General features: G+C 35.4%; 1 protein-coding gene across 1 annotated transcript in view; it reads left to right on the top strand.

Annotated features, from left to right (window-relative positions):
• The first annotated feature begins 211 nt into the window (after positions 1 to 211).
• Positions 212 to 23,439, top strand: part of DCN (decorin) — a 37,476-nt gene continuing 14,248 nt past the window's right edge. The window contains exons 1-3 of the mRNA XM_084292864.1: positions 212 to 359; positions 4,534 to 4,766; positions 18,978 to 19,090. Of these exons, the coding sequence (XP_084148990.1) occupies positions 4,562 to 4,766; positions 18,978 to 19,090 (318 nt within the window). The 5' untranslated portion in view covers positions 212 to 359; positions 4,534 to 4,561. The remainder of the gene's footprint in view (positions 360 to 4,533; positions 4,767 to 18,977; positions 19,091 to 23,439) is intronic.

Here is a 23,439-nt window from a genome sequence, read left to right as displayed (position 1 = left end):
TGTTCAGGCGGTTCGGGAATCTAAACAGATGAAAAAGGAATAAAGCAAAAGGGGAAAAAAAAGAAAGAGGAAAAGAAAGCAAAAGAGCTGATAAAGTTTCTGGCTACAATACAGGAGACATATCATTACCATATGATCTAATGTGGGTGTCAGCCTGGATTGTGTTCATTGAGAGAAACCTTATTTTTTAACTGTGCTATGGAATAGAAGCAGGAGGGTTTTCCACCAAGTGACAGTCACTGAGCTGAACTTACCCCCTCCTCCTTTCCACACCTGCAAAGCCTTTTGCCTGGGTTGAATATTTAGTTTAATTACATCTCAGCTTTGAGAGCTCCTGTTGCAAATCCCTGGATTAAAAGGTATGGTTTTCAGTAATTCTGCTGAACTATGTTGCACTAATAAAACTTCAGGCAAGTCTACGGCAAGTAGTTGAATTTTAACAGAAGCAAGGAAAAATCCTACTAAATGTTTAGCAATGTTAAATGTTGTATCCAGCACTTTTGTTTCTTGAAAACATGAAAATGCATTCTTAAGGACTGTGCACATTTCCTACTGTTTATTTGACTGTTCTGTCTCTTGTTTTGATTTGTATAAGCACTACTATAGTCCTTTCTTTTTCCGTACTGTAAACTTTTTCAGCAGTATATTCTCTGTTTGCAATTCAGTGTTTAGAATCTGTGATGTAGCGAGTGTAAAAAAAAGTGTTGAGTTCTTGTATTTCTTGTTTAAACGGCACTCTGAGATATACATTTTTTATTCAGATTTCTTCATTTATATTCCAAACTTTAATGTGTGTAATTTTTGATTTGAGAGAAAAAGATGTGTAGTAGATAGTTAAACAGGATCGGCGTATGTCTCTGTAATGTTAGAAAGTGTTATATTACAGTTTACAAATGAAGGACTTAATATTTAAAGAAGCTGCCTGTGAATGAAATAGTATAAAAGAAAATTCTTGGAGTTGAAATTCCTGTTAAAAGAATTTTAGTCTCTTTTAGACTCCCAACATTTTTTTCCCACATCTAGACTTTACTTAATAAATAAATAAATAGATACATTAAAACACATAATGAAGGAGATTTCTTTGAAATTGCATGTATTGTTTAACTTGCCATTTGTGGCATTTTGAGAGATGTATGATGGTGGGTGAATTAATATTTAAAAGGTAATATTAAGGCAAATTGACAAGAAGACCACCAATACTGTGGTGACGTGAACTGATGAAGCATATTTCAAGTGCTATTTTGAACTGAAATGTGGCCAAGTCTATGCTATAGTTTCCTCTGTTTGTGGAAAAGTCTTACTCATTGTAAACACATAATTAAAGCAAATTTAAACAGTTCTGTCCTGCAGACATAAATATTGTGTCACAGACCTTTAAGAATTCAGTTTATTTTCCTTCCTTATTTTTTTTATGTGAAATGTAAACGTTTATTACTAGTACATTGTTGTATATATTTTGTATCTGTTTATGTTCATTTACACGTGCAAATAATATGAACAGACGTGTGCCTGCAGTAGGAAAATACATAAATAAATATATGCATACACATACCTATTTTTATTTCTTGATTAATATGTAATTGTGTTTGCTATTTTCTCTGCTGGAATCAGATTATATCCTTGATATCCTTTGTTGCCATACAGTCCTCCTTTATACACAATTCTTTCTGAATTTCTTATAGTTTTGGCAAAACAGGGACCAAAGGAAAAGGCCTGCTACAGGCTTTCACTGAGATAAGAGAAGTTCATCAGTATTAATATGATCAAGTACTAAAGTGTGAAGAGACTTCCAGAGTGCCTTTTTTTTTTTTTTTTTTTTCTCCCTCCCCCCCCCCCCCCTTCTCCTCCTCCTCCTCCTTGTGAGGGGGGGGTGTTAGTAATTTAACTCCAGGGTAAGATCCTGATTGTGCATTCTTGGGAAAGGGGTGGGGGTTGGGGGAGGATGGTGCTTAGGCAGTGACACTGGGGGGAAAGAGTAACAGTTTTTTAAAAATATAATAATATGTAAGAAAGAGCTGAGACAACTTTTTTTTTTTTTTTAATTACTGACTGACAGTGCCATGCCAGGGATGGTGCACAGCTTTCCCAATGTCTGTTGATGTTAATAAGCATTTTGAAAAATACTCTGTACTCAGGTAGCATTAAATTGATAATTTGCACAAAGCAGCTTATTAAAATGAATAGTGATGATTTAGCAGGTTTGCGTTCCCATTTCAAACTATTAATAAGTTGCATTGTTATTCTATAATCATCTGTATATAATAATAAGTATGCCAAATCTTGCATTAAGTTAAACCATAACTTACCACAATGTGGTAACATGACATTGCTGTGACATCCTTGCTTGCCCATCAATACTGCACTATAGGGGTATAGGCTGGGCATGGGACACCGCCCTGAAGTCATCAGGGGCCAGAGTAGGAGGGAGTGGAGGTGGATGCTCCACCTAGGCCTGTCCCAGCTACATGACAAGAGTTTGTATGGCATGGGGCTTTGCTACCAAGATGGGCTAAAAGGCTTTGACTCTCTAGCTGATGTTAGGGTCTGCCAAGTTCCTCAGTGCATATAGTGGGTAATATGATGGTCTACTCCAGGAATAGAAAATACTTTCAGGTCTAACTAAGAAACCAACTATGTTTCTTATAGAGATAACAGAAACAGTGTTTTTCTCCACATGAACTCACTTTGAAGTCTTTGGGACATCTGAAGATGTTAGATACTTGTTTTCCTGTCAGGTAGATGACAGAACTGTAAACTGATTTTAAAATATTATCATAGTTGATAAGGTAACCTTTTCATCCTCTTAAGAATGAAACTCAGAGCTTTCTGCAGGACTGCATTTTTGGCATCTGTAGGTAAAAAATTGTAAAGAAAATTGAACTCAGGCACAATACAGATTGTATCTAATTCCAGGCATGTGATTTTTATATTTATTTATTTATTTATTCATACTGACTATTTCTGTTAGAGTACCTGGATGTGGTATTCTAGAGAGGCCTCAGTATGCAATGCTCACCTAATATCACCTGTCCATGTTTGTCATCTAGTCCTACCTTATAGGTTCCTTATGTCAATAGAGAGAGGGAGACATTAATTCTCCTTTTCCTCCCTCACTTTTTTTTTTTTCCAGTCTTCATTAGTCAATATGGAGCCAGGAAATGACATAGCACACCCCTAACTGTTGGATAACTTCTAGATAATATAAATCCAAACTAGCATACAGACAAGGCATTTGAGCAGCAAATTTCGATGATCTAGTTATTGACTTGAAGCCATTGAATATTTTTGTTTTCCTTACATAGATCAGTATCTGTACTCAGGAATATGTTAAGTTTCCTAAATAAAATACAAGTTTGCCTTTCTACCATTTGATGACTTGAAGGCAATTTTCTTTTTGTGTGTATTTGTGTTGTTTTTAGACTTATGAAAAGTTACAAAATATAAGCTTCCTTATGTAAAGTAAAAAATAAAAGAAAGTAATTTTCAGAAGATTAGCTGATCTCTCTGATCTCTACAGACCTGATACGAAACCTAGGAACAGCTGTTTCATAATTTATTTAGTTTTTTAGTGCACAACAACATAGGTAGCGCAATGTGCAGTGTGTAGAAATGCATTTCGGCCAATGTCCTGAAAACACATATAAGGCAGTTTTGCTTATCTGGCAGTGTAGCAATCAGTGGTAATTCACAATTCTGTAAAGTTGCTTCTGAGCATGAAAGACTGCAGGATGAGGCCCTGAAGTCCAGTTAGAAAGTGTGCTGACAATACTACAAGCATCAGGCATCAGTTCAAATGCTTACACATTACAAAGCAGAGGATTTTCAGGGTGCATTGTTATAATGTATAATCCCCTAGCCAAAAGTCTGGAAAGAAAGCCAAGAATATCTAATATAACACAACATTGTATTCCATTTTATTGTGTTGGTTTAACTGAGAATGAAGTATAGCTTACTTAAATAGCTAAAGATCTTACCCCCTCTCTCTCCACCCCATCACTAGATCTTATTTTTTCTCAGTCAGCTTTACTATAATCTAAAACACACAGCATGCTGGCACTTTAAAAACAACAACAACAAAAAAAGGTTTCTCGACACATGACTGCATTACAGTGAGTTTGGGAACCTGAGGTTCATCCCCAGGGAACAAAACCATTGCTATGAAACAAATGCTAATGAAATCAAATAGACTGTTACGTTGGCAGAAAACAGACACATGGAAAATATGGCTTATTGTGTTGACTGTTTTGCATAACAAAGTTGACAATGCTGCCTGTTCCTAATAAATATTACTCTAAATGTGCAAGCAGATGTGTTTAGAGTTGCCTTTAAATCTCTCTGGAAAAAAAAAAAAAGGCTATTGGCAAGTAGTTACCGGACTCCTATCGCATAACTGTCCTATTTTCAAATTTAGATTTCATTTATTGAAAGGAACAGTTATGCAACTGGTGGATGTGTTGGACCTCCTTCAGCAGGAACTGTGCAGCTATGGAAAAATTGCTACTTCTGTTTTAAATTCCCTGCTTTGGATCCTAGGTTCTGCCTGGAGTCGATGAACTAAGCCATGAGGCTGGCTCTCCTCTTCATCCTACTACTGCCAGTATGCTTGGCCAAGCCATTCCACCAGATGGGCCTCTTTGACTTTATGCTGGAAGATGAGGGGTCAGCTGATATGGCTCCAACAGATGATCCTGTCATATCTGGATTTGGGCCAGTGTGCCCCTTCCGCTGCCAGTGCCATCTCCGCGTGGTGCAGTGCTCTGACCTAGGTAAGCCCTGGAGTGTGTCCAAAGGGTCCAGTCGTGACCACAAAATATGTTTGATCTTTTATGTATATTTTATGTATGCACATTTCATTTGTTCTTTGAAACACTACAGATTTCTGTTTCAGGGAAAATCACTTTTCAAGGCTATTCCTTCAAAACCGTATTAAATAAATTCAATGAGGTTAGATGTGGGTATGGAAACATTTTAAAAAGTCTTAAATTGCACGGTCCAGACTCCAACACCCTTAATCATACTGACAAATACCTCAACATAAAAATCATCCTATTTCCATAGGATTACATGAGCATGGAATAACCAACACTGAATCATGGAACAATCAACCATAGAACCAGATCTTTGGAGGAAATAACTTGGAAACACTCCAAAACAATGAACACATATTGGAGTTCCTAATTAAATATCTGTCCTAGACACTGTTCAAGCTGAAACCATGAGAACTTTTCTTACAAAATCCCCATACTCCCACAAGTACAAGGGCTTGTCTATATCGTCAGGCCAGCAGGATATGAAGCCATGCCTGCCGTCACTGCGTTCTGACTTTACCATGCAGAAATCACAAGTAATGAAGTTGACTTCAGTGTAACTGCTTTTGGTTTATGCAGCTTTATTCAGTCAGTGAAAAAAAAAAAAAAAAGAGTATTTTTTTCCTGTTTGTTTTTGTATTTCCTCACAAGGAAATTAGACAGTTTATTCAGTGGATAGACACATATCTTGACATAATTTTATAGACTTTTTTTTTTGAGTCTTCTCTCAGATGTTTGAATGTATTTCTGGTGTTTCTATTTTCCTATGTTATAACATTACCTTTTATAATTACTATAGGTCATGCCACAACTCTAACAAAAAAGGCTTGGGTCTCACTGTGGTGGGTGTTGTATAAGTACAGAAATGAGGGGAAAACATTAGTTACATCCCTAGAAATTTAAAAAAAAAAAAAAAAAAAAAAAAAAAGCAAGCCACATAATTATGCAACAGATATGTTTGGCAAGGATCCAGTGAACAATGCAAGCCAAGTTGCACAAATGAGCACAGACTAACCTACCCATGCATTCATAAAACTTTCACAGTATTGGCTCTGTTGCAAGATTTTTCTTTTTCACTCTTTAGACACCAGATAGTAGCAAACATGGAGTGGGGAGGAGGTTGCCCTGCATACTATGAAGACCTCAGGTTTTATCGTTGTTACACTGGATAATGCTGTTGGAATTTAAGTTATTTTAGGAACTTTTCCCCAGTCTGTTTCAATTCTGCAGAATGTAAGGAACTTTTCACTCAGTTAAAAAGTAGAGATACACACACAGGAACCCATTGTTGCTATATTTGCTCCCACATTCATTCAGTTCCCCTTCACATTCATGTGGTTTCCAAGGAGGTTCACTACAATCCACTGCCTGCAATTGCTTCTGGGTTAATAAAGTCCCATAATGTCAAGGAGTCTCAGAAGCAGAATGATTAAAGCCCCAGGTCTATGTTTTCCAGAGAATTTTGAGAAGGATGATAAGAAATACATTTTCAGCTTGGTTTAAGTGAAGATACTGGAATGAGAAGCCAGTGCTTTTGAAGCAGCTGGGCTGATAACATCCAGTCTCTGGGCATAAAGGAAGTGAGATCTCCCTGGGTTCAGAAATGCAGTCCAGCAAAATAAGTAATATTTTCCTGGCAGAGCTCAGGGAAGTTATAACCATTCAGCATTATTCAGCCTTGGCACGAAGTTTTGTCTATCCCTGTCACGTGTAGCTATGACAGCCACTTCTGGGCCTGGCCCAGATGGGAAGCTCACCAGGACACTGGTCCAATGGACACCTCAGAGAGTGGGGACAGGACAACTCAGTGTGCCTCTGTTCTACACTCCTCCTGCTTTAAGTCTGTTTCTGTGCGACTCAGACTCCATTGAGGACAGATTTAACCGAAGACTTGAGGAAAGCCAGAAGCTGACTCTAAGAGCTCAAAATTTCTTTGGGAGCAGTTCTGCCAAGTTTACCAAGCATGCTCCTTGGCTGTCAGATGAAGGGCACAGGGCACAGTGATCAGGGAGACAAGGTGTATGCTGGAGCTGTAACACCAGCAATGAGTGTTGTAACTCTCTGCAGACCACTGCTCCTGATGTGCCTTTCCCTTGCAGTTCCAGGCGTTTCCTACCCAATCTAATTAGCTACCTCCCTGCCCCAGAATTATCAAATTGATTCATGTAGTCCCATGAGCACTAATTGAAGAAAACCTTCAGGCAATAACAAGGCTCCTCCCAAGGATATATTAAGAACTTAATAAATTAAATCTTTGTCCACAAAGGAAAGCTGTAATCTAGATCCTGTCTTCCACTCTCTTTCTGTGGCATGGAAGGAAGCCTCCTTTCAGCTGGGTGCAGGGAACAGGCGATAGCAAGGAAGCTGGGGGACCTAACTTGGGCTACATATGGAGATTTCTCTTACTCTGCATGCTTCATTTTGTGCCTGAAGGGGCATTTACAATTTGTAAACTCTTGCTGTGTAAGGAGGAGCCTACTACCTGATACAGACTTATGTGGAAAAGAAAACACAACAGGAGAACTATAACATTCAGGAGGGTCTGGAGATGAGGTTTGCCCCCCCCCCCCCCCTTTTTTTTTTTTTTTTTTGGGTGGGGGGAGGGAGGGGCTAGTTTCCATATCTCAAGAGTACTCAATGAGAATATATATATTTAAAAAAAATCTAAATTTTATAAAAACAGTGAAAAAAAATGCTTGGTGGTCTAGTTACACTAGTGTCAGCTGAATTTTTGCATTCTTGTACTTTTAAGCTTTAGTCACATCTTCCTAAACATGTACCTTCAAATTAATTAATTTTGCCTCTGAGCCAAAAGCTGAACTAGCAGGAAAGAGAATACTGTCTTCTCACACCCCAAAGGAGAATTTTCTCAGAGGTGCAGTTACTGACGTATCAAGAACAAGACCCAGTGTGCCTACCTCATATGAGATTTATTGCCTTTGTGCAACAGGCTCAAGGATCTCATCAAAGAAGACCACTGTAGCATTTTCATGAAAGCTCTACCTTTTCTGAATTTTCCTCCTGTTGCCAAAAGAGAACCATAGGTTCACTTTTTGATCATGCTTCAATATAGGCATTACTACAATATAGCTGTGCTTTCTGTAAAGATAGTAGTCTTCCTTATTAGCATGCACTACAGAGTGGCTGATATAGCTGGTCAGAGGCAGCTCTTCATGTATCAAAATATCAAATATAGGAAAGACATGAAGTCAGCTGCCCAGGCAAACATGCTCTGTGAAAGCCCTAGGAAGATTTGACAGTTCAATTTAAAGTCTCAGCCTCCCAAAGGGAGTCTCAAGGAAAGGTTCCTCTCAGAGTACCCTGGTAGGCAAGAGAAAGAACGTAATTATTTAGCCCTGTGGCAGATGCAGAATGCTCCCTAAGTACTTTTAGTGGTGGTGGATAGAACTTTATTTTACCTTCAGGCGAGTCTAGCAGCCTGTTATGCATTGAGTAGTGTTTGTGTTCTGTGGTATGCGGTGAAATCGCCTTCCTTAGAGACTTCACAGAAGGTGAAGGTTCCTTCAGCCATCTTGCCATGAGCATCCATGGGGGCTTTGCCGTCTCCAAAAAGTGCAGGAGAGATGAATGTCAGTAATTAAAGTTCAAGCTGTATTACATCTTAAATTGGAGCTTTGCTCACAGCTCAGAATTGCAGGGTTTCTCCAGCTGTAAAGAAGCATGTATGGAAGCTCAGCATGGATGCTGGAGTGTGTATTTGAAAAATACTTTGAGATCAGCAGGTGAAAAGCTCACAGATGTGTAAAACATTATTCCAGGGATCCAGTAACATGAGACAGTTTATCTGTGTGTATAAAACGTCTAAGTTATATTAACTAATAGCCCTTCAACACCTGGATAATGCTAACATGAAAACATCTAATTTATTTGCTGACAAAAGACAATTTACCTTGTATAAAATCTTCCAAAAATAACTAAACATCCACTTTCTGATCATATCTGTGATTGGGAACCTGTTCTCTCCTTTTAAGGGAAATTAGCTCCTTTGGGACATACCTTGATTTGAATTTCCATTGTCAACATAAAATATTCTTAAAGAAAAATAATACTTACATTATTGGTGATCAGTCTCAGTCATTTTATGAGTCCAAGAAAATAGATGGAAAAGCAGAAACTGCTGAGTACTTCAGCTTTTAAATCTCTACCATTACTATCCTCTCTAAACCATAGTTTTTATAGCTAAATGTTTAGTTCAAAATCTGATACGTTTCTAAAAGTGCAATTAGAAAAAAAAAGAAACAAACAACCACCAACAACAAAAAACAGGAATGACCATTATCTTAAATGACCAGATATTAATAAATATAATTTAAAAATAAATGTTTTTGTTAACTTACATTTTACTTGTTGAGCTTTTAGGTTAAGTTATTAAGCTATGTGTGATAAAATTAAAGGATGAAAAAGCCAACTGAGGATAGCAACGTTGTTTTTCAATAAATTTACCATGATTATAAAAATTTTACTATCTATTCAGTTTGCATACTATTTTGGGTCTATCTTGGAAGTTAAAGAAACCATGAAAGAAAGTCCTATGCTCAGTAAATCCTGAAACAATTATTAAATTAAGAAGAAAATAATTAGAAAACACTCTTGAAAAGTTGTTAAGAAGAAAAATATTGACTAGATGTAGACTGATCTATACTTATGAAATATTAGCTTTCTCCACTGTAAGAACAAAAGACAAGCCTTGTTATAAACCACTAGTTTTACTACTTGAACTCTTGATGTTCCAGTTCCCATTGATAGATGTGATTCTCGGTGAAAATTAGTTCATTCCAAATACATCCTCTCTTTATTTGTTGCCTGCTCCAAGGTAACTGTTACCACCTGTGTGTGTTTGTTTGTTGTTTTTGTTTTGTTTCTAGATTTATTCACTTGTTTTAGACTAGAAAATACAATTTAAGAAAGCATACATGTAGTGGCAGGAATGAAAATCTTGAGTGCCAAATGCAGGTGGTACAAGAAGTGACTGTTTTCTGGTTCATGATAGAACAAGGTTTCATTTCTAAAATATCCCACAGTACAAAAAAGTAACTAATAGATAGCTAAAAAAAAAAAAAAAAAAAAAAAAAGAGTCAACTGTTAAGTCATTACAGAACATAGCAGGTAACTGAAGCACTTCAATCATACTAAATAATCACTACTGACATCTACTGATGTTATGGACATTTATAATATTTGTATTAAATTCTCAACATCTTTAAATGTTGTAGTATTTGGTAACAGATATAATTGTTTAGAAACTATTGATATTTTCAAGACACAAATCCTGTGCTATTCACCTGCTAAAAACTCCTTGCCAAGTGTTAGAAAGAGCTAAGGAGTCCAAAGGCTCCTTCCCAGAGTTCAAAGAGAACCCTCAACCAGTAGGGATGTGGCCTAGGAATTTGAGTCCTACCTGAAGCCACCAATGATAATAGCAAGAAACTACCAATACCAGCCTCCAGCCACTCAAGAAAAATACTTTTACATGGTTCAGTTTTCCATGGTATTTAAAAAAGTTTATATTTTTAAGTGTATCTTTAAAACATCTTTCTAACCCAGGTTTGAGAGTATAATATCTAACCTTTCTTTATCAACTTTGGATTCACTGGTCTATGTTTCACTTTATCCATGTCCTGGATCTACCATATGGTTACAGGGGAAAAAAAATATATTTTTTTCTGAATATATTTTTGTCTGTTCATAAAGTTCAGGTCAAATAATATGTGCTTTACAAGGCATTGTACATTCTTTTGAAACTTACTTCTCCTGTTTTACATACTTGTCCTGACTAACAGTAATAGATAATGCTAGAATTCTGTTGTATTATGTTTAAAAGTTCATTCATGCAGAGCATTTTTGTCTAGAAAAGGAAAGGAAAACACTAGGAAAAGAAAATAGGTAGAGCAGAAATTTCTCCTTGGCATCTCAGCAAGGAAAGTGATGGAAACAGTGAACACAGTCACACAGGGATCTTTAAAACCAAGGCCCATGCCCACAAATGTGTGTGCATGGGGGAGGTGTTGTGGGTTTTGTTCTTTTGTTTTGTATGTGTTTGGTTGGATGGCTTGTTTTCTGGGTGGCTTTTTTTGTTGTTGTAGGGTTTTTGTTTGTTTGTTTGTTTGTTTTTTGTGTAGTAGTTTTCAGCTCATGGGATTGATGGTTTGAACAGGTCTGTACAACATTGTCAACCCGTTTACATTTGCTATACATGCAATCTTATGGTAGACTTCTCAGGCATTCTATAAAGAATAAAAAAAGTGAAAATCAACATTTAAAGATAATGTGTGTACTCTGTGCATGCTCTTAGGTGAGAAGACACCTAGGAAGATATCCCATACTAGCCTGGTGTTCATTTCCTGGTAACTATTTAGAGTGCTACAAAAATCTGTTAAGGAGAGGATGTTGGCAGTTTTTATTTTAATATGAAAAATAATGTAATAAATATGAAATAATATAAAAGAAGTGAAAACTCGAAGCCCATCTGATTTCATGGTAACTTTAGAAAAACAGGAAGACAGATAAAATAGGAAAGATTTAAGAAGGAGGGTATGAACACAAAAGGGAAAATCTCACTTTTTCAAGGGAAGCCATGAAAGAAATGTTTAAAAAAGGAGATCTATAGTAAGTTTCAGATACAGGTGAGGAAAAATGAGAAAGGAACTTAAGATAGGAATCTAATGTGAATTAGATTCCTATCTAATGAAAATGAAAATCTTGCAGCTTTCAGGGTCAGGGGCTAAAATAATCTGTTAGAAAGAGGGAGATAACAGCTCTGCAGACTTTCTAATTCTTTCATGAAATTATCTCAACATTTATTTAAATGTTACTCACTGTGTTCAGACATATTCACAGTGGCTCTCTTCCTTTCTTTGCATGAAAGGAAGTTGAAAGCAATCCTAAAACATTTATGAAAAATGCTCCTGTCCCTAAAATACCAGGAACAAACCTCTGCCCTCAGATCATAATAAAACTAGAGCTGTGCAATGACTATGTGGTGAGAACAGGAAAGTGTAAGTTTACTGGAAAGTACAGGAGATCCCACCAAACCACTCTTTATGGCTACCCCTTTGAGTTAGTGCTAATTCTGGTAAATCACAAAGTAAAGATTTAGAGTGGTAGACTTGTATCTATTGCCTGCTGCTTAAACTGTGAACCAGGCAAATATCAAATATCCAAAGGTTCATTCATAATTTAATATTAGAAATTTCCCCAGACATTGAAATACTGTCTTCTGAATACTGTGAATATTCATAAGAAATATATGTTTCACCTCAATGCACGAATAGTCATACATAGTACATCTGCATTGCATCCACATTGATTAAAGCCATGACGCATACCATGCTGGCAGATTGCATGAATCACACAGGACTGTTGCTGTTCTCTGATAGAATGTTTTATGTCAGTAACCATGACAGTGGGAATTGTAATGTTGGCAATTCTAGCAGTTACCTCAGAAATCTCACGATATTTGATTTTTTACATAATGTCTTCATCCCTGAAGACTAATGATTGTTTCAAAAATATTTTTCTTCCTTTCTAAAAGAATTCTGTCCTTCTTGATAAGGTATGTATCTTCCAGACCGTTGACATTAAGTCAGTCAGAAAGAACACAGAAATGGTATTTGCTTGATTATAAGATTTAAGAATGTATCATTACTCATTGGTATTATTATTATTATTATTATTTTGAGACAGGAGGCTGAATCTATTTGTACAGGAAATGTGACTATCACAGAAAAATAATTCATAAAATCTGTAGTTTACAATATTTGTTATATTTTGAAATATGTGGTCACTACAAGGAGTGAGTGGAAATGGAAGTGAGCAGATAAGTTATGCATTCATTTTAAAACTCTTCCTTGGGTTTTTACAATTCTTAACACTATCATAATGGAATTGCACAGTTGATCATAATGTGTCTTTATTTTATTTTATTTTTTTCCTGTGTTCCTCACTCTGTTCTGGAAAACAATGTTGTAAAATTTGGGAAGATAAACAAACAAATAAACAGTGTAGTAGTATACCAGTTGGTCTACTTTTGTGAAAGGCCATCTCAGCAGGGAATGGAGTTTATTTTCTCATTCTTTCCAATGGAAAGGGTCAGAGGTATACAAAAATAATAATATGTGAAGAAAATTATTAAAAGTCCCAAAAAGATCTTAATGGAACATCTTATAGACTGAAGAGCAGGAAGAATATCTGAAAAATGGTTGTCATGGTTGCATTTTAAGAGTTTCATGGATTCCAGTGGAAACTGTGTTGTTTTTGTTGTTGTTGTTGTTGTTGTTTCTTAAATCTTTAAGAATAATCACCTGAGAAAAAATAATTCTCCAATTCTTCTAATGTTCCCATTAGTACTGATGATTTCATAATAAGAAAAGGAAAGGTAAAGAACAGACTTTTCATTTGAAAGTGGGAAGGAGAAGGAGGTTGTGGGTACTCCTCTAAAGAAAAAAAATGGTTTCTTACTTTTGTGGTTGGCAGGATGCAAATTGTGAAACCACTCCTATTTTCAAATCCCACACAATAGAGAACAAATCCCAGTAAATACTGAAGAACACGGACTGGGAAAGTTTCAGTGAACTCTTCTATTCCAAAGCATTCAACACTATGCTAAGTTCCCTGCCATCCTTCCAGAAAGCTGTCCTTGAGTCCTGTATTTTCCCTGACTAAGTCTCCTGAACCCATGAGTTTGCCATTCACCCCATTCATCCCAGAATCCACACAGCCCACTGTTGAGATGAGGCAGAGCTGGGCTTTGAGCAGGGAAGAACACATAGCAGAGGAAGAACAGACAGCTGCTGGAGAGACTGCCCCCACCGGGAGAGCAGCCGCTGATGACCACGTCTGGGAATTACATGTAACTCAGTCCAAATTCTTCAGCTGGCAGCAGCTGTTAGTGGAAACTAAAGGAGACTTGAAAAGAGCCCCATTTTATGGCCCCTATGATAATAATCGTGAGTGTTGCAATGCAATAACACATGTATCTGAGCTACAGCAGTCAGATCTCCCTCTGCCTTTTGACCCTTTCTCCTAAGCTGGGAAAGGGAATGTTTATTCAGGGGAAAAAGCCCCATTCCTGTCTGTTGTAAACTGGATAGGAGGTGGGAAAATATATATATATATATATATGTATATATGTATATATTGATTTATTTAATAAACCAGGCTCTGCTGCTTTAAGTTGTTTGCAATTGGCACCAGTCACATATTTCTTATTTTGACTATGTGGTCTCAGCATTGCAAGGATACAGTTCCCAGGGAAGTGTCCTCATCTCTGGACTACAGACTCAGACTCCTTTTTGCTTCATCTCTCACACTAGCCCCATAAATCTTGCATTCCTTTTCTGCATAATTGTATGGCTTCAGCAGAAATGTGGCTTCATGCCACATTTCAGATTCTCAGTTCTGAGAAACTGGAGCAGTGAACTGAAGCCCCTTCATAGTGGGGAGGTTTCAAATTCCACCCTTCACATTTTGGGGGTTAAACAATTCAACAGCCACTTGATCACAGCTCCCGCAGCTGATCAGGTAATTCCCTGAGCTGCAAAAGTAATGAAGCTTGCTTTGTATATCAAAATCCCTAATCCTCTTTAGTCCTCACAATATTCCCAAATCCTTGCTACATCTCCTACACCTGTTTGGCTGGCTAAATGGCAGCATGTGTGAGTTGGGCTGGTCTGTTACTACACAGGAGATGACTAGCCACAGATTGCTGCTCTCTCAGGGATTCAATAAGGGCTGAATTATACCAGCCTCACTGTATCATTAGTTTGGCTCATTTGTGCTTAGTTTCTGGTCTCATGAAACCTCCAGACCCATCAGTCCTTTCCAAATGGAGAGGTAATCTCTCCAGATAAGCAGCCAGACATTGCAATTGTGTTAATCTAATTTATTTAAGAAATAATGAGAAAATAGTACACATCACATAGGTAGGATCCCACTGAGACAAGCCTGATTTCTGAAATGTTACCTTCATCTCCATCCTCCTGCTATGGAGAGATTCCTGGTCCTGGTAACCTCTCTCTACTGAACATCTTCTAATTGACTCTAGATGAGCCTTTCCTTCACAGTACTTCCAAAAGTGAGTGTGGGTTCTTGTTGTCTATGTGAAAGAAATCCATTGATGATCCAGCTTTGCTAGGCATCCCTCTAATACATTTGATCATATTGTTATATTAGTTATTCCATAAATCTGTGATGTATTTATTAGTGTAAGAATAAGTTAAGAATAGGAAACCTTCTGCTGGGAAAATAAAAGTACAGTTGATCCTGAGCAACAAGGGGAAGTGTTTCAAGCTCATTTACTTGTTTTTTATTAATGTTCTCTGGTATATTCTACTCTTTATGTATTGTCATATCCATGCATGTTTACACACATACATGTCTGCTGGTGGGAATTGCTAAGTGCTAGGGGTTGATGATGTAGGATAGAAGAAGATTTCCATTTGTTGTAATCTGCAGAGAATGATCTGGCACATATTGCAGGAATGGATACTTGTTTAGCTTCTGTAAGGAAGACACAATTTCTCTTGAGAACTATTTTAGTGCAAATGGCAATAATTTTCTGACTAAAGATAAAAATTATGTTTCCAGAATATTTAGGCTTTTAATTTCAGTGTAAGCAAGCATTTTGTAAGGGTGGGGCTATACCTTTTCTGCTCATTCATGATTTTTTTTTAATGCATTTAACAACTTAAATAATAACTGATCTCATTTTATTCAATCAAAATTAATAAAACAATATGCACTTTCAAATTAACAGATAGAAAGGCAGAAATATCAAAATCTTTAGTCAGTTTTATGTTAATCTTGGAAACCAGAGGCCTGAAATATTTCCAGAGAACTGAATACCAAACTCTGTACCACTGAGTATTCACATAAAAAGTCAGACTGCTATGAAAAATTGCCATATAGCTTTCTTTTTTATATTCACAAGCTTAAATGTATATATATTAAAAAAAAAAAAAAAAAAAGAAAAGAAAGCTGAAATAGTTGTGTAAAATGTTTTAAAAACGATTAAGAAGTGACTCAATTGGTATTTTCCTGTACCAGCTCCTCTGTCGGTTGACATTATATAATTTCGCAGAAAGGCATTAGTAAGTGGACATAGAGTCACACTACAACAGGTTTTCAGAAGTATATGGGCATTAAGTCGTGGGAAATAAGTAATATGTACAGCCCACAATTCCCCTCTAAATTCTTCTGTCTTCCAGCCAGAAGAATCCAAGAATCATCCTGGGTATTGGAAATTCTAATTTAAGATTCAAGAGCCATTTTAGCTTCTAGTGGGATTGCAGTTTTCTAGATTCATTTCAAATTCTGTCACGCTGTCATGTTAGACTCCCCCATTCATGTGCACTGCTTATGTACTGACCTGTTATGACTAGAAAGACTTGAAGGATTGCTCCTCAGGCAACAAAACTCCAGAGAAGAGACTGGCTTCATGGTCCAGGATAGATGTAGAATACAAGTAGAAGTGCTGTTGTAGTGCAAATCGATGTAGGTCGGACAAGTGGTGAAACACTTGGGTCCAGTCCACAAGTTAAACACAGTTTAATCCTGAATTATTAGTTGATAATTTTATAAGACAGTGTCCAGATCCACCCATTTACAAACTGTTGTGTCACTGGAGAGCTCTATTTGATATAGCTGTCAGTTGGTGGGTGTACTGTACTGCTTAATATTAATGTAACATCTCTATGGCACGTGAGGTGTATCCTGTACTCCTATACACAATGCATGATACTTTGCTCTCCATATGTTCAAAACTCAGACAAGCCAAGGAAAAATCATATACCATGGTTTCAATTCAGCTGTTTACTAAACCATTTTTAGAAATGGCTTCAGGAAACACATAACAGAATATACACGAGGTAGGTAATAAAACAGGTTCAATATTTTTAGGGATGGCAGTTTTATTCCTTGTATGCAGAGCTAGTAATTGCATTGTACCTCCTAGATTTTAGTACAACAATCTTTTATAAATCACTGTTCACAAAGGGTTATCTGATTATAGTTGTCTTACTATAATATGAACCACCACTTCATTACTCTGTGAAATTATCAGTTCTACCTCATTCACAGAAAATGCTTGAGCTTGTATAATCTGACGTGTGAAGCTTGAAGAGTACAGCTGGAAATTTAATTTGAAGTTTAGTCTCTAGCAAATTATCCCTTCAATGGCAATCCAAGTATTCTTACAAAGCATGTTTCAAGGGCATTCTGTAACCTACAGCTATATAGCTCTCATGTACACTGGTTTCTGTCACAAACACTTAAATTACTAATACTAGTCTTTTTAATATAAATGCAAGCACTGACAAGCACAACATAGTAATATTAATTTGTATCCAAATAATTCAATCAATTTTTGCATTTATATGTGAAAAATACCATTAAAATTTGCTAGACTGAAAACTTCTCATAACAAAATTATGATCTTAAAAAAACTGCTTTGGGGAGAGAATTTTTAGTTGCTGACATCACTGCTGTCTGCAGAGTACAGAAATTTTCCAAACACAACATGCAAATTATATGGTATTATTATTTTATTTTTGTTGTTTATGTGGAGCTCTAGTCCCACATTTCTGAAAATAATTAGGGTTTTGCAACTGCCTTTAGTGAAAATGAACTTCATGCCTAAATGAGAAAAAAAAAAATATTTTAGTAATATGAAGAACCTTAATCTGTACCATCTATTCATGCTCTGAAAATCAGTAAAGTAAATAGGATGAGATATGAGATATACTCTTGTCATTTTATGTACAGTACATCCTTTTACTTATTCATCTGGAGCTGGAAGATTCTGCATTTTAAAACTTTTGGATTCTGATGGGATTAAAGATTAGCAAGGTTAATCTATATCGTACTCTGTTTTAATAAATTTATATTAGCATAAAAGCTAATGTTTGAGAACTTGGGGGAGGGAGATAAATTTGGAAGAGTGGCTAGGATGTTTTTAAATTCAGAAACCAACTTCTTACAATGTCAGGACAACAGAATGTGTTCTACACAGAGTACTATCATCAGTTAAAGCTAAGTGTAAAAGAAGCACTTTTCAAAAGTTTAGGTCTGCTACACCCATATTAAGATAACTTAAGAAGTCTCAATTCCAGGATTTGTTGGGGAGACACTGGTGATACTTACGGATAGATCTTTTTAAGAGAGTTTGAGTATACCTTCAGAAATATTTAAGCCTTTATTGTTAAAAAGCCCATTCTTCCTAAAAAAAATACACGTCTGTTAGATGACCATATTGAGACTTTATTAATGGCTATAAATTATTCCTACTAGCCATTCATTTAGAATTTTGTATTCTGTAAAAAAGAAGACTAGTTAGGAAAGACCATTTTAATTTTGTGGTAAATCAGAATGACTATAAAAGATTTGCTCTATTCCAAGTCACAGTACGAAAGCAAAGCTGGGTAAAGTGAGTGTTATTTAACACTAAATAATTTCATTTCCATGACTTCATTGGACTTACATATCAGCTATTCAGAAAATAGTCCCAAAGAGAGTCTTTAATTTAAACTGTCTGATGTTCTTTTGGCAGTTGTAGTGAAACCAAGAGATTTGTTCTCCAGAAAACTTGGACATAGTTTCACATAGTTTCAACTGAAAGAAAAGTGGGGATTTTGTGTCTTTTTTTTTTTTTTTTTTTTTTCTTTAAGGTGGACTTCACTGCAAGTTATTCAGTTATTGTCAAGTAAATAATATTTTTCTGGAAATGAATATAATTAGCCATCGTACTTCTTTGAAGAAAAGTTTATTGATTTAAATAGCAGGAAATGCTCTCTGTCCAAAAAATTTAGCACACAGTGAAATTAATAAATGCCATACCTCCTTCTGAAAGCAATTTTTATTCACACAATTCATCAGAGTTAAATGTGTTAGAAATAATTTTGACAAACTCAGTCTTTTCTGTAACTTGGAAAAAGGAAGAATGGAAATGTGAATAAATACATTTTAATTTGACATAGCAAAATAAAACTCTCTTTGACACTTTGGAGACAGAAATGTTGTCAAATAAGTCTTCATAACATACTTCAGGAAATGAGTTCTAGAAATGTTTACTGAAAGGTAAATACTAAGGAAAGTACTGACCCCTATTTGAAGTTTCTTTCAAAGTCGATTGTTTATTCTTTTCACTGTTCCTAGGACTGGAAAGAGTGCCAAAAGACCTTCCCCCTGATACAACTCTGCTGGACTTACAGAACAACAAAATAACTGAAATTAAAGAAGGAGATTTCAAAAACTTGAAGAATCTTCATGTAAGTGTATAGCTGAACTATTACTTGGGAAAAAAAAAAATAAATAAAAAAAAAAAAAAAAAGGAAAACTGATGAAATGCTCTGTGATCTTCCTCCACCAGCCCTGCCTATTAATTTTCTTTCCTATTCCTCTTTTGTAAACCTTCTTCTCCTGTCATGGAAGTTCCTCGTCTGATTTAATCTCTTTGTAGCTGCCTCCCTTTCAGTCTCTTGATCCCCACTGTAACTTTTCTCACCTATTTACTTATGTTTTCACTCCCTTTGGCACGGTGGTTTGGTTATTTCTAGTAAAAAAGAAAATCGTTCCCAATCTTGCTGCCTCGATCATTCATTACTGTATGCCTTCCTGTTCCACCTTGGAGCTCAAGGAGTGCTGTATATATTCTGTTTATGAATATAAATATTCAGTGCTGTATATATTCTTCATTATATTCAGCTTTCTTTAATAATTTTATCTCAACTCCCCTTTCAAACCAACCTCCTGCCCACTTCACTACAATAAAATTATGTTTTTGCCAAATATCTTCTCTTACCAAAATTCCATCCTCATCCTTCTTTACCTTCCAGTCTCTTCCAACACTACTGACTTCTTTCTCTTTGCTAAAAATATTTTCCTCCCCTGTTTTCTATATACCCATTTTTTTTTCTGGTTCTCCTATTTTCCAAGTTTCCATCAGAAACCTTCCTCTGCTTCCAAATTTGTGTTCTTCTATCAAAGGTCCTCCTCTTTTATTTCTTTGCTTATTATCAACATCTTAAAATTTCATACCTCATAGACCTGTTTTAATTGTGTCAAAATATCTTTCTTTCCAGACTTAAGAAATAATAATAATAATTAATAATAATAATACTTTTCTGCCTTGGAAAGTAATACCCTAACTCAGATATATTTCAAAATGCTGCAGCAGAAATTATTTTTCTAGCCTGTCACCAAGTCTCTTTGTTCTGTGCATAGTTTCATTTGATCCTTTTTGATTATAAGCGTTATGAATCACTTGACTTCACTTTCTTGGCACTTCACAACCTCTTTCAATTCTATTGTTCCCATTTGCTACCAAGAAGCCAACTCCCACTTCAACTGTTCATATTTCTGATGCCATCACCCAAGCAAGTACTTTTTCAACCAAGAAGTTACATTTATCCCTTTCTACTTGGAGAAAAAGTCCTATAAGCATTTCTCTCTTTAATTTCTTCCAAATGCTCTGTTAAATTTTTGTTTTAATTCAACATCAGAAAGAAAAGATTTGAGCAATTACTAGGGATGCAATGACAGTCTGTCCAAAATGGAGGGAGCTGCACGAGCAAATCACAATGAGGTTCATCACATAATTTTAGCAACTACTGTATAGATATCTACATCTGATCTAGTTGTGTAGCCTATAGAGTCAGCAAAGAGAAACAGATGTTTCTATACCCTATTTCACCTGACTTATTTTGAAATCCTTCCTCATGTCACTGCATTAAATGAATCAGAACATAGTATTGAGGATGAAAAGTACTGGCACCAATAACTTCTGCCTACTTGTCACTTAGCTCTGGTTTTTATTATACCTTGTGCTGTGAGTTGAGCACTTGCAAATAATAATTCATTGAGTAATTCTATGGATGTTCTTTTCCTAATTACAACAGATATAATTTAATACTGAATTAAATAGGTAACTTCAGGGCAGTCATTTCTTCATCTTAATCCCCAAACTAACTAGGGCATATTTAGGCACCAGTGGAAATTTTTACAATAGTAATGTAAATTTCAACAAATGACCTTCAAACCAATGTGGTTTTCTTGGATATACTAAAGACAGAAAAAGAATCCTCTTGTCTCCTCCACAACATAATAATTTACCCATAGAGTACATTTATGTAAGTGGGCACCATCTTTATTCTATGCAGGCATCATTCTCCTGGTGTAAGATCTGGGAATAATTCCCATTTTTCTCCCTTATATTATTCAGAGCCATAGTGAAAGGCGAATATTGCTTTTAATCAATATAATAAATAAATTTGAGAAAGTTTACTGTTGATAGAGGTCCATTGTCATTTTTTGTTTTAAGGATATGTGTGTGATGTAAATGTACATATATCACATATATATACTTTTAAAAATCGTATTCCCAAATACACATGGCTTCTGTTTGACAGTGTAATGTTAAAAATTTTCTAGACTCCTAAATTATGAAATCTTCTTAAGCTCTACTAAAGCAGAAAGATTTACATATATTATAGCTATTTTTGATCCAAAATCTGAAATAGTCAGAAACTGTAGTCAGTCTTTTGCATAAAGTGACTACTTGTAGTAGGGAACAATTCCCTAAATCCCAACTCATACTGGTATTGGAAATAAATAAATAAATAAATAAATAAATAAATAAATAAATAAATAAATAAATAATCCTGCAGACATCACTCACCATTGGACTAATAGTTTTTTAAAAAGTTTTTCATGAACAAGTTAGTTTGAACCTGAAGTTCAATTTGTACTAAAAGCTGAAGTTAGCAGAAAGGATCTACCTATACCTTGTCTGTGGCTTTTCTTTCAATACAAAATTATCTGATTATGTTCATAAATGGAAGAACAAGAGGACTTAACACCTACAAAGATATTCTGTGTCAATAATAAAATTTTTTAAAAAGTCAAAGAGCAGTTAAAATTTGCAGCTATTGAATATGGCAAACAGGTACAAAAGTATGCAATAAGGGAATATTTAACTGCAAGCAATAAATGCCTGCAAAGGAAGACAACCAGAAATCATTAGTCAATAGTTGTGGTGTACCTGATATTTTTGTAGCTTTCAATTAATCTATGAAAATGTGACTAAACTATTAGAGTTGTACTACAAAAACTGAATGAGACTTCATACTATTAAAAAATGAAACATGAAATATACTTTTACTCAGAGGACTCAGGAGAAAAGTGAAAAATAGAAGACAGACCATTTTAGAGCTAAGGACAGGGTTTTACAGTTTAAGAAAATTGTCTGATACTGTGTAAAAGGTTTGCTTATTTAGACTTGTGGCAAAACAGTTACAGAGATGCTATTGTAAAAAGGCAGAAGATATCTCTTTTTTTTTTTTTTTTTTTTTTTTTTTTTTACAACTGTCAGAATTTTCCAGCCAAACTAAGCCTTCTGAATAAAATACAATACTTTGACCCCATAGACATATTAAAGAATCCAAAATACTATGTGAGTAAGCTTTTGTGCACATTGAAAGAAAAGTTTACAAAAACAGCACATAACAGAACATGTTATGTGGCAAAGCTAGAACAAACCAGTATGATACCTGGCACTTGGAAAAAGAGGTAAGAGATAATGTATTGGATCACTATAAGAACAACACAAACAACAAAATAGTGACTGTATACTTTCCCAGCAGGAATTTTTCAATGCTATAGTGTTAGTACAGCAGAAGAAGACGAATGCACTATTGGCCTGAAATCAAATAGAATGTTGCTTAAGATGTTAGAGATATGCAAAGCCACAGTTGCATGTGCAACAGAGTTCAACCTATTTGTATTTATACTTAAAGAAAAGATTTGCACAAATCTTTTTTATAAATAAAGATTTCAGGTTGGGACTTAAAGTTATAACCATACAAAAAATAAGCATTTATCATATTAAGTGTGTGGGCAAATAAACTGAAACAATATTTGTAACAATATCTAGTAAAAAAAAAAAAAAGTGGACAAAATGTTTCATATCCTCATTATTATTTGTTGTTGTTTTGTTTTGCTTTGCTCTGTTTTTAACCAAAAGAAGACTCCCTATGGAAGGACAACCATCTAGATTAACTGAGGAAAAGCCTAAGAACATCTTCCAGAAACACAGAAAAAAACTCCTAATAGATCAAAAAATATTAATGAAACACAGTTTTCTAATGTTTCATTACAGCTTTAGTACCTATTTCCCAATCATAATCAAATGAGAAGTTAAGTGAACTTACTGATCTACGAATCACAGAATGAAGAATCAGTAGCCACAAGCTTACTGTAAAAAAGGTGGAAATGTCTGCCCAGGTTCTTCCTGTGAACTTGATTCCCACTATCATCTATAGCAGATATTTTTAATAGAACTGAGAGAGAGACACTTCTCTTTCCAGCTTGGATAATCTGTAGGTGTCTGACAATTATTCTGAGGAAAATAATAACAATAATAATAATATATATATATATATTTTTTTTTATAAAAAGGTGTTGATCTTTCTGAAATGCAACACTCCCGTAGAGAGATCCTATTTCCTCCTTTGCATTATGCTTAACACACTATGAGATTTTCCACTAAAGCAGCAATATGCAACACATAACATGCATGTAAAGCATTATTTTTTATTTTTTTTTTAATCTGCAGAGGACA

The sequence above is a fragment of the Netta rufina genome (genome assembly GCF_964035555.1).
Source record: "Netta rufina genome assembly, chromosome: 1".
Lineage (NCBI taxonomy): Eukaryota > Metazoa > Chordata > Aves > Anseriformes > Anatidae > Netta > Netta rufina.
Note: the sequence above shows the minus strand (reverse complement) of the source record. Positions and strands in the feature narration are given on the sequence as shown.